Consider the following 10976-nt stretch of genomic DNA (forward strand, 5'->3'; position numbering starts at 1 on the left):
CACAATGTACTAAAATTGTGGAAGTGAATTTAATCCAGTGCTGATGCTTTTTGCAGGATATAGCTTATATGTTTGTGAGAGTGGGGATGTGTGAGCAAGCTGTGTCAGCCTTTCTGAAATGTAATCGACCAAAGGATGCTGTGGATACCTGTGTGCATCTCAACCAGGTAAAACAGCAGGCAATAATCTGTAATAGTACCAGTTTTACAGTGAGATTTCTGTCCTAATGCCCAGTGGAATACAAATCCTTGTTAAGTGTCAGATGATTTTTCACAGTTTCTGGAACATTCACACTTCAGTGCTTAAGCTAGTTCTTTGAGATTAAGATCAGACCACTGGAGGGGCAGTGCAAAGCTACATGCAGGGTATGTGGGCAGCATGCTCAGCATGCAGACATTTGTAGCCTCTGTGGAGCTAGGATGTGCTGCCTTCTGATGGAATGGGAGAAGACTGGAGAAGAGATAGATGTTCATTCTGGGTATTTTCCACATCCCCCTTCTTCTTTGTATAAATGCAAATAGATTTGTGACTGCATGAGGATGTAGCTGGAAAAAGCTGAGCTGGAAACTGATCTGCATGTTTACGACTAGAGCTGTTTCCTGGTATGACTTACTCTGTGCAAATGTCTGTGTCAACACAAATAAGGGAAAAACTGAGGATGGCTGTGAGGAACTCGATGGATGGGAATGGCAGGACTGACTAGGGCTGGCTTTATGTGAACAATGTCTTAGTTTATGGATCTGAAGAGCTATTAGGTGTGAGATTCAATTAAGATCTCAATTCTGCCAAACTTTTCATCTGGGGCAAACACAGTAGCCAAACCACTGAAGATCATGAAAATTCAACAAAGATCAGAAAAAAATGAGGTGTATAGAAGGATAAGTAAAGTTTTACTGTGTGCTTTAAGCTACTGAGCTGAGATCCTCTTTCAGACATGCTTTTGAGAGTCTGGTTTAAGTAATATCAGAAGTGTTGAAATCCACATGTCCAGCTATGAGCTGCAGTGAAATGATTTTTCATAGCTTTTATGAAAGTAGAAACAACTGTTTTACATGTGGTTTTGAACAGAGGTCCAGCATTTTTTAAGTAGTGCTGCATCACAATTGGCAATGATGTAAGCATTTGTATTCTCATTTTTTATGTTAATTTTATAGTAGTTTGGTTCAAAATGGTGATGAAATATTACACACAAACATTGCAGTCTGTTGATGAGTAACTGGTTTGTTCTGAGAGTCTATTTGAAAAAAATGAGATTAATAATTGTCTCCTTTAATTTCTAGTGGAATAAAGCTGTGGAGCTGGCTAAAAATCACAATATGAAAGAGATTGGTTCCTTGTTAGCCAGATATGCAAGCCATTTACTGGAAAAGAATAAAATCCTTGATGCTATAGAACTCTATCGTAAAGCCAATTACTTCTTTGAAGCTGCTAAACTCATGTTCAAGGTATCACAGGTTTTATTTTTGTCAAATGACTGGGTTTTTTGGACTAGCTCTTACTATTTCTGTGCTACTTTTATTCTCTTGGGGTTATTTTAGTTTTAAAGATGTCTAGACAATAAGCAGATGTCATCATACTTATGCAAAGATGAACCCAACTCACAGAGTTCAGGTATCTCTATGTGTAATAATCACCCTGGGTGTCTTCTGCAGCTATTGAAGAGGAGACTTTGGGGACACAAGCCATCTATTTATTTATTTTGAGACTTTCACTTCAGTAGGAGATGAACTGCACCTCAGAAAAGGTCCTGATGCCCTGCATTGCCTAGTAAAAGAGTATAGCAGACTGGCCTGTGGTGCAATGTCCACATTATTTTAGATACCATGGGAGTTATTTTTGTCTCCTTAAAAAAAAAGAAAAAGCAAAAAGCAATGTTAATAACTGGAAGTTAAATTTTGGTATTGATTTGATTATTTCCTTCAATTAGAAATTGCTGTGATGTGCTTTTAAGATAAAGATGTTGCTTTGGTTTGGCTGCATCGATTTCTCTACATAGCTTAAAGTCTTGTAGGAGTGATAATGTAATTCTTACAGCAAATATTTATAGCAGAATATATATATAAAATATATGTTCCTTTCAAAAGCCATTCTTCTTTTCTGGGAAAACCACCAGACCTTATTGAAAGCTATGTATGTGTTTAAAAATTGCTATTTTTTAGTTTGTTTTTATACTAGATCACTAGACTTATACATGGTTACACTGATTTATCCTTCCTGAGAATCTGGCTTTATGAACATGTTAGCTAAATAAATAAAGAATAATGTGCATACTTCACGTTGACATTTTCATTTATAGTTCTGTTTGCAGTCTAAATTATTACATTTAAAGGCAGAATAATTTTTGGCATGATTTCCTAGGTTTGTGCAAGCATGCAGTTGTCCAAGACACTTAAATCCCTTTGTTTTTTCTTTTTAAGATTGCAGATGACGAATCAAAGAAAAGGACAAAGCCTTTGCGAGTTAAAAAGCTTTATGTGCTCTCAGCCTTACTTATGGAACAGTGTCATGAACAAATGCAGAATGCACAAAGGGGAAAAGTTAAAGAGAAAAGTTCAGAGGTAGTGTCTTTTTTTTATTTTTATTTTTTTTCCCTTTCTGGTATCTGCTAGCGAGGTCAGAATAAAGCAAGCCATCTTGATAGGAACCTATAATAGTTTTTTAATAAACCTTTTCCCTGCTAAGAACAAAGCTGTCCTTCAAGCAAGTCCCCCATGAAAACATATTGTTTTAAGTACTATTTTTAAACATTTAAATTGCATGTTTTAATAGATATTTTTCTTCCTAAGTTTAACGTGTTTTTCTTAATGTTTTCACTATAACAATGAAAACCATACTAAGTAACTACAGATTTTTTTTCTTCCTGCAAGACTCTTATCATTTAGGAGTAAGTATTTATCCCAAAGGGTGATCTGTGATTAGATTAAGCTGTGTTGCCTGTAATTCAGCAAGGAGATGGGTCCAGATACAGGGGAAGCAAATGGAAGATTTTTTTTTTCTGTTCACACGTTCATCTTCATATGCACAAATGAAATAGTTTAAACAAATATTTAAGAGCTCTGGTGTTGAAATGCAGTATTAATCCAAACTATGAACCAGGCTGCAGACATGCACAAGATGTATTTGTATACACACGTATATGCTATTTATCTTCAAAAATCTGCACCATATGTTGTGCCTGTGCTCTGGACAGAATGCCTGACAATTTGGTCCATTTGTATTTTTCCTACTAAACACGGACAGTGGTGTAATCACCAAGTATAGAAAAGCTCTTTTCATATAGCCCCATTTCCTTCTGTATCTGTTTCATATAAAAATTACTTGTGATACTGGTTTGTTTTCAGAGTGCTTCAGCTTTGGCTGGTCTGCTGGAAGAAGATGTTCTTTCTTCAACTAATCGCTTTGCAGACAATGCTTGGCGAGGAGCTGAGGCTTACCACTTCTTCATACTTGCACAAAAACAGCTCTATAAAGGTTCTGTAGATGCAGCACTTAAAACAGGTAAGAATTCATTTTCAACCCTGTAAAGACAGCACATAACTTCATTTATAGCTGCCACATTTTTCAGTTCTTCATAAGTCCATGGAATTTAAACCAAAACCACGTAACGTATCAAATATGGCTGCAGTCACAATACCTGGAAAGGACTTTGCTGAAGAAAATGCAAATCTTTCCAAATATTATCTGGTAAACTGGTCAATTTCTGTGGATGTTCTGCTGACTGTTTCGTTTCTCTCCCTAAATTATAAGGCATGCATGAATTTACATCAGACCTCCTTGTAGAGATTCACAAAAAAATCTGTGGGCATTAGAGAAACAAATAGTGCCCTGTGCTTTGTCCAGGTAATGAAGATTTAAAATCCAATATTTTTAAAAACAACCGACCAAAATAAAAGTCTTTCTAGAAGACACTAATTTCCAAGTGAAATCTCCTGATTTTTTTTTTTAGAGCAATGCTTCGTAGTCATGTCAATAAAAAGACTGTGGTTCATTTTGTCCAATTTTTAGAATTAATACTGTCATCTAGTAGCAACTATTTCATACAGATGCTTGCACTTCTAAGAAGATGTGCAATAATTTCCTTGGATTTCTTTTTGATTTTTTTAGCTCTTCATTTGAGAGATTATGAAGACATTATCCCTGCAGTTGAAATCTATTCCCTTTTGGCACTCTGTGCATGTGCAAACAGAGCATTTGATACTTGTTCAAAAGCCTTTGTTAAATTAGAATCCTTGGAAACTCTTAAGCCAGAGCAGAGGCAACAGTATGAAGACCTTGCTCTAGAGATATTTACAAGATATAGACCAAAATATAACAAAAAACCTGATCTGGATGATGTTCTTGAGAGGTGGGTTTATTTTTATATGATACTATAATAATACTATCACTTTTTTATGCTGTTCACTGTATTTTGGGTTTTGTGTGTGACCAAATTGATTAAGTGCTTTGTTGCTTAAACCAAGTATTGAGCAAGAATGAGGCAGGAGTTAGCCAGTTTGGAGGAAGCATTATATAGTACTATACTGTTTGGGAAAATAGACACTGTCTGCATTTGAGAAACTGGGCATAAAGATGTAACTTCATCTTAATTTGAAATGCAGGTAGACAAAGCACAGGAGTTCTAGGATCTTTGAGACTGTGTCATGTGACATTAAAGTAAGATTGTTACTGTTTACATCACCACGGTGGGGTGATGAAAGTACCAACAAGGGACTTTTTAACCATTATTAACTAACAGGTCTCCAGTGTTTTGTGAATTACCTAAATTAGTTGGTGTGAAAAGAGCCACATGTGAAGTTAAAATTAGTATGAAGGGCATATTTAAGGGATAAGCCCTTGGAGTGGCTGTACCCACAACAGTGTGTTTGACATGTTTCCTGCTAAGGGCATGGAACTTGTAAATATGGAAATCCATTGTGAATCAATTTGCTTTTAGCAAACAGGATTTTAACCTGTTTTGATAGATCCTACTGTGCAGCTGTACAGAATCTCAGTAGCAGCTGTCAAGCTGACCCTTCAGACTCCAGAGGAAGGAGTATAACAGCAGTGCAGGTTTTACCTTTATATGGCCTTCACTGCTTCTTTTCACCCCATCTTTTGGATCTGCTGGTCCTGATTTGTTGACTCTATGGTTTTGGGGGTGGGCATTCTCTGGTGTGAAGATTTATATACTTGGTTACATGAACAGTGAAGTGTTGCATGAGCTAATAACTTACAATCAACAATTGGCACACCACATTTTTATTTTTTCAGCTTTACTCTTTTTTTTTTTCTTTTTTTTCTAGTGGAGATGGTAAACTTCCTGTGTGTGTTGCCACAGGAGCCCCTATCCTGGAGTATCGGTTCTGGATGTGCAGTGTGTGCAAGCACTGTATGAAAGCCAAAGAAGCAGGCCATTATAATGCCTGTCCTCTGTGCCACAGCACAGTAAGCTGAGGATAAAGCCTCTGTATCTGCATTTATGACTGCTAAAAACAGCCTCTGAAATGTTACTATCTTTTGAAATACAACTCAGGTACTGTATTGTAGCAGTTAGTGCTACAGTATAGTTAGTGAGAAAAAAAACAAACCAAAGCCAAAATGGAAAACCCACAAGATCAACCTTTACTGCTTCCATTGATCTGAAGAAATGATTGTGTAAATAGATTCCAGTTTTTGCTACACTTTAAAAAAAAGATTTAAGGTAAAAGCATTCTTTCTGAATTGTATACTGAGCCTAGTTTCAAAACCATGTGAATTAAATGTAGGCTCATATCAATATGTTCTACTCTGGGAAGGCTCCATTTTTTGTCTAATTCCATAGGAAATTACTGGGTTTTCTCAGAATTCACAGTTTTTGGAAGCAAGTGATTCCTGAGTTGAAATAATATCACAATAATTTTGATAATATATGTTTTTGTACTACTGTTTAGAGTTACTAGAGTGATACCAGTATAAGCATATCTTAGTGCTGGTTTCTTTTGCCAAGTGTATTTAAACCCACCACAACAATAAAGGGCTTGAAAACATGCAGCAGTCAGCTTGTCATTTGGGTTCCTGAGCTTAGGTGATTGTCATCTTCAGCAATGAACTTGCAACCTAGAACTTGGCATTTTTCATGCAGGTTGAGAGAGCAGCCTGCATCTGTTGAACAGATTTCAAGAAGTGTCACCCTTGTTACACACAAAGGTCCAAGGAAAGATGTCTTGCTATCCTGCCTCACTGCTGGTTCAGGGCTGTGCTCTGGCAGTGCTGCAGGGATGAGCTGCCCCAGGACCAGCCAGCACTGACAGGAGCTGTGAGCTGTGACCTTCACACTGTGCCTTGACAGGAGTGTAGGACCTCTTCTGTGCTGCCTCTCACCTAACCTTAGGCCAGGTAAGGATAAACCCCATCTGCATAGAATCACAGAGTGGTACAACAGCCGGGGTTGGAAGGCACCTTAAAGACCATCTTGTTTTAAGCCTCTGGCAAGGGCTGTGACACCGTCCACTAGACCAGGTAGCACAAACCTATCCAACCTGTTCTTGAGTATTTGCAAGGACGGGCATCCACAGCTTCTCTGGGCAACCTGCTCCAGTGCTCACCACCCTCACAGTAAAGAATTTCTTCCTTATGTTTAACCTAATTCCCCCTTGTACTATCCCTTTACGCCCTTGTAAGCAGTCCCTCTCCAGCTCTTCGAGCCCCTTTCGGTGCTGGAAGGTGCTCTGAGGTCTCCACAAGGCCCTCCAGGCTGAACACGCCCAGCTATCCCAGCCTGTGTCCGGAGGAGAGGTGCTGCAGCTCCGACCATCTCGTTCCGCTCTGGCCTCGCTCCCCCGCTGCACGCCGTGCCTGTGCTGCACTGGGGTCTCACGCGAGGGAGCAGAGGAGCAGCCCCGCGCCTGCCCTGCTGCTTGTTACGGGAATATTTCGGTGTTTCTGTATTTTTGTATTCTGCGTCCCGCTGTGTGCGAGCAGCTCCCCCCCCCTCCCCCCCCGCGCCGTCTCTCACGTAGCCGCGCGGCCGGCGTGCCCGTGACGTCAGGGCGCGCCCGCCCGCGTGACGCCATGGCGATGGCGGGGGAGGCGGCGGCGCTGCTGGCGGCGGCGCGGGCGGAGCTGCGGGCGCGGCGGCTCTCGGCGGCCGAGGAGCTGCTCAGCCGCTGCATCGCCGGCGGCGCCGCGGGGTAACGCGGGGAGCGGGCAGCGGGCGGCGGGGCGGGGCGGGGCGGGGCGGGCCGCGCTAACGCCGCTCCCTCTGTGCCCGCAGCGAGCTCGCCACGGCGCTCAACGACCGCGGGCAGGTGCGCTACCTGCGCGTGGAGTTCGCCGCCGCCCTGCAGGACTTCACGGCCGCCATCGAGTGCCAGCCCGGCTTCGAGGTGCCGTACTACAACCGCGGGCTGGTGCGCTACCGGCTGGGTACGAGCCAGGCCCGGGCAGGGCCTTCGCTGCTGGCAGCGCCGTCAGCTGCTGCCCGCCCCCTCTTACACCCCCCTGCCGCCGCGCTGCTGGTCAGTCGAGACGTGCTGTTCGTGGAAAACAGCAGGAAAGGGGTGGCTGACTCGTGGGAGAATTTGCACTGGGGTAAAACAAGCCAGTTGCAGACGCTACCATTAAATCAGATAAAGCGTCTCCCAAGCGGCTGTAGCTGCCGTGAGCGCATCCTTCTCGACTTGCAGGGTCTGCCGGCCACCTCTGGGGATTTCCTGCCCGTTTTCGATGGTGCCATCACAAAATGCCAGCCCTGTGCCTTTTGTTGGAGCTTGGCTGTAGCAGAGGTCGAGGTGCTGGAGAGTGGAGCCATGGGCACCAGCTCTGCCTGTGTGCCAGCTTGAAGGCAGCCTCGTTATTGGTGTGGGCCTTTTGTCTCTTGGGAGTAAACTGGCTGAACTGAGCCTTAAGTCCGTTTGAGGTTCAAAAATACATAATTCTGGTTCTTGATGTGAAACCCTTTGGCTACCAGTTGGGCCTGGGAAAATCCAAATGTAGAGGATCCAGCTGCTGCTTTGTGGGTGGAAGTATTAGATGTTCTTGAGTAGTGAGAGATTTGTGAGTATGAGCAGTTACTGATAATTTTACTTTTTCTTTATTTTCTTTGTTGGGACAGGAGACTTTGATGAGGCCATGGAAGATTTCAGGAAAGTATTAGAGTTAAACCCCCAGTTTGAAGATGCTGCATTGAGTCTAAAACAGGCTATTCTTGATAAAGAAGAAAAACAGAAGCGAGGTTATTGAAAATTCAGGTAGTGATATAATGTAATGTGAAAATACTCCCCTAAACATGTGATTTTGGTCGTTGATGGATAAAACAGAAGATCATTTACATCTGTTGAAGAACTTCATTCTTGGGTGAGCAAGTTAAAAATTGATTATGATTGCAAAATAAACTAGATTTGGTATTTTTGGTCTTGAGGGAAAATATAATGTTGATCTCTGTGAGACACATGTACAGATTTTGTACAGAAATACTTGGTTATTCTATAATAAATTATTGTTCAGATTAATTGAAAATAAAAAAAAAAAGAACGTGTATTATTTATATCTTGTGTACAGAGTTTACTGTAGAAAATATTCACAGGAGGAACCGTGGCTTTCTCTTTCTTATTGAAGAGATCAATTCCCTGAAAAACTGTGAAATCCACCTGGTGGAACTAGCTGTGAATACCCTGACAGCTTCCTTTCTCACATGATAGGAGGGACCATTACTGGAATCTGTAAATCATCAGCAAGAAGCACCCTTGCATGTTCATGGCAATGCCAGTTTTAAGTAAATACTCTGAGATAGCCTACATGAGTGTTAGGATTTGCTTTTTAAATAAAATTATGCCAGTGACATTTCTGCTTATGGGGAGTTCCTTCATGGATGATCCTGGAGCCTGCATGGCTCACTGAAGATGATGAGACCCTTTGGGTGAGTCATGGGGGCAGCCTGGAGCCTCTGGATATCCTTCCCAGCAGTGTCACCAAGATCACTTTCAGTGTGGGGATAAAACTGCAACAGCCACAAGGACAAATTTGAAACAGGGCTGAGAAAATGCTGCATTTATCTCGTGCTCTTGGCACTTGACTGCAGCCATTTGAAGTTACAGAAATATGATACTTATACCAGGATGTGACTATTCACAGTTTGTGAAATGGGCAGTATCCTCCTCAGAAGTCTTAACTTTGGTCTTTTCTTGATACATTAAGCATGTGCTTTGTTACTATTTATCTTGGTGTGTCTCCAAACAATACAGATAATTGTTCAGTGACTTGACATTCTTCATGCCACCTCAGTCTTAAAAATTGAGAAATCCTACCAGCTCCTCACTGAAGGTGAGCTAGAATTAAACATATTCTTGACTGACTGTGCCAAGACAATTAAAAAAGCAGTTATGAACAGTGACTCAAATTTTACTGTGGGAAGAGAGATCACAGGTGTGGTTCTGCCCAGAACACTTAAAATGACAGTATATAGATCAAAATATTAACATTGAATAAGTATTTTAGAAAACAAAGATGCTAGAGATAATGTTCCAGCTTGTGTTGGTTTGTGAATGTTGCTTAATTACTTCTCATGCAATTTTTGGCACAGAAGTACTGCACTGGGCTGGGGAGCAATTGCCAATTCTCCACAGTATTTCCTTGTCTCTCCTGTGAAAGGATGAGCTGTCATCATGCTTTTCAGCATAATCTGGAGTTCTTTCAAGGCAATTTTGGCCAGTAGGGTTTTCACATTTTCTCCTTTCACATGCACACAAGTCACTTAGGTCTCTGGGTTTCAGGTTTTCAGGCTGAAATCACAAAGTAGCCCTGCTGGTTTTAGCTGGGGTAGAGTTAGTTTTCCTCACAGTGGCTGGTATGGGCTGTGTTTTGGATTTGTGCTGAACACAGAGTTGATAATATTGAAATGTTTTTGTTCTTGCTGAGCAGGGCTTGCACAGAGCCAGGGTCTTTTCTGATATTTGTACTGCTGTGCTGGGGAGGAAGCTGGGGATGCCTGGGAGGGTGGGAGGAGACACAGCTGGGACAGGTGACCCAAACTGACCAAAGGGATATTCCACACCATAGGGCATAATGCTCAGTATATAAAGTATAAAAAACCCCCAAAACTTGAAGAGGAGGATGCATTTAGTAACTCCCCTTGTCCTGCAATATTTCCTGTTATAAAATTTAAAGAATTAAAAGCGTAATTGAGAATAATAAAATTCATTAATGTAACGTTTTGTGAAATTCAGGCAACCTCTCAGCCTGTAAAAGGAGCAGGGTTGTGTGCTTTGGAAGCTTTGCAATGCAAGGTGCTGTAGCTTTATACCTTCACTGGGCTTTAGGGGTTGTCTCTACGTGAGAATTCCACACCTCATGGAGCTCCTGGGTCAGTCCTGCCCATTCCACTGCCCTTGCTGAAGTCATGGGGTTGTATCAGTAAGTCAAACAGATGGTTGCTGCTAATGCACCGTGACTCTTTACTCTGACCAGAAGTATTTCAGACGTGAATAATTCTCAGCTGCTTTCCCAAGATCTCCTACCTATAAACCTGCTGTCCCAAACCCTTGACTTTCCTTCCACAGCTGTCACTGGCAGCCTCTCTGTTTGGCTTGTTCCCTGTAGCCAGGTTAATTTGGCAATGAGTAACTGTTCTCACCTGATGATTTACCTCTACACTTACGAAAAACCCTGTGAATTCCATAATATGTTACAGAATGTCAAAGAATAACATCCCTGCCTTAGAAAGCAAGGCAAAGAGTAACATCATCACCCTGTGCTTTTCCCTAGGAATCTGTTTGTCCTGCTGAAACGTGGGAGGAGGAGTTGTCACACAACTATCAATGTTGCAGGGCCGGTCCCTTGCTTTTGCAGAAAGGTGGGAAAAGGTGACACAATGCCAAGGTTAGAGCAGTGTGAGGAGGGTTTCATGCATGTTTAATGTGAGTGCAGCATGGGGAACAAGGAGGGCCTTTCCAAAAGGAAAGCTGTGGCACTTTGAGGCAAAAGGGTTTGGTTCTGATCAAGTAGCCAGAATATCTCTCTTC

At 41.9% G+C, this 10976-nt stretch overlaps 2 protein-coding genes across 3 annotated transcripts in view; both read left to right on the forward strand.

Moving 5' to 3' along the window:
* WDR35 (WD repeat domain 35) overlaps positions 1 to 6025 on the forward strand; it is a 41895-nt gene extending 35870 nt beyond the window's left edge. The window contains exons 22-27 of one of the 2 annotated variants that reach the window (XM_056486312.1): positions 57 to 167; positions 1281 to 1445; positions 2418 to 2558; positions 3342 to 3498; positions 4105 to 4345; positions 5283 to 6025. In XM_056486312.1, the coding sequence (XP_056342287.1) occupies positions 57 to 167; positions 1281 to 1445; positions 2418 to 2558; positions 3342 to 3498; positions 4105 to 4345; positions 5283 to 5433 (966 nt within the window). In that variant the 3' untranslated portion in view covers positions 5434 to 6025. The remainder of the gene's footprint in view (positions 1 to 56; positions 168 to 1280; positions 1446 to 2417; positions 2559 to 3341; positions 3499 to 4104; positions 4346 to 5282) is intronic. The other variant, XM_056486313.1, reaches the window with a different exon arrangement.
* Positions 6026 to 7007: 982 nt separating this feature from the next.
* On the forward strand, positions 7008 to 8503 carry TTC32 (tetratricopeptide repeat domain 32). Its single transcript, XM_056488168.1, has 3 exons — positions 7008 to 7148; positions 7232 to 7383; positions 8072 to 8503. Exons 1-3 carry the CDS (start codon positions 7030 to 7032, stop codon positions 8197 to 8199), a joined length of 399 nt encoding a protein of 132 aa, XP_056344143.1. The 5' UTR covers positions 7008 to 7029; the 3' UTR covers positions 8200 to 8503.
* Positions 8504 to 10976: the final 2473 nt, after the last annotated feature.

Source organism: Oenanthe melanoleuca, chromosome 3 (genome assembly GCF_029582105.1).
Source record: "Oenanthe melanoleuca isolate GR-GAL-2019-014 chromosome 3, OMel1.0, whole genome shotgun sequence".
NCBI classification, from domain to species: Eukaryota; Metazoa; Chordata; class Aves; order Passeriformes; family Muscicapidae; genus Oenanthe; species Oenanthe melanoleuca.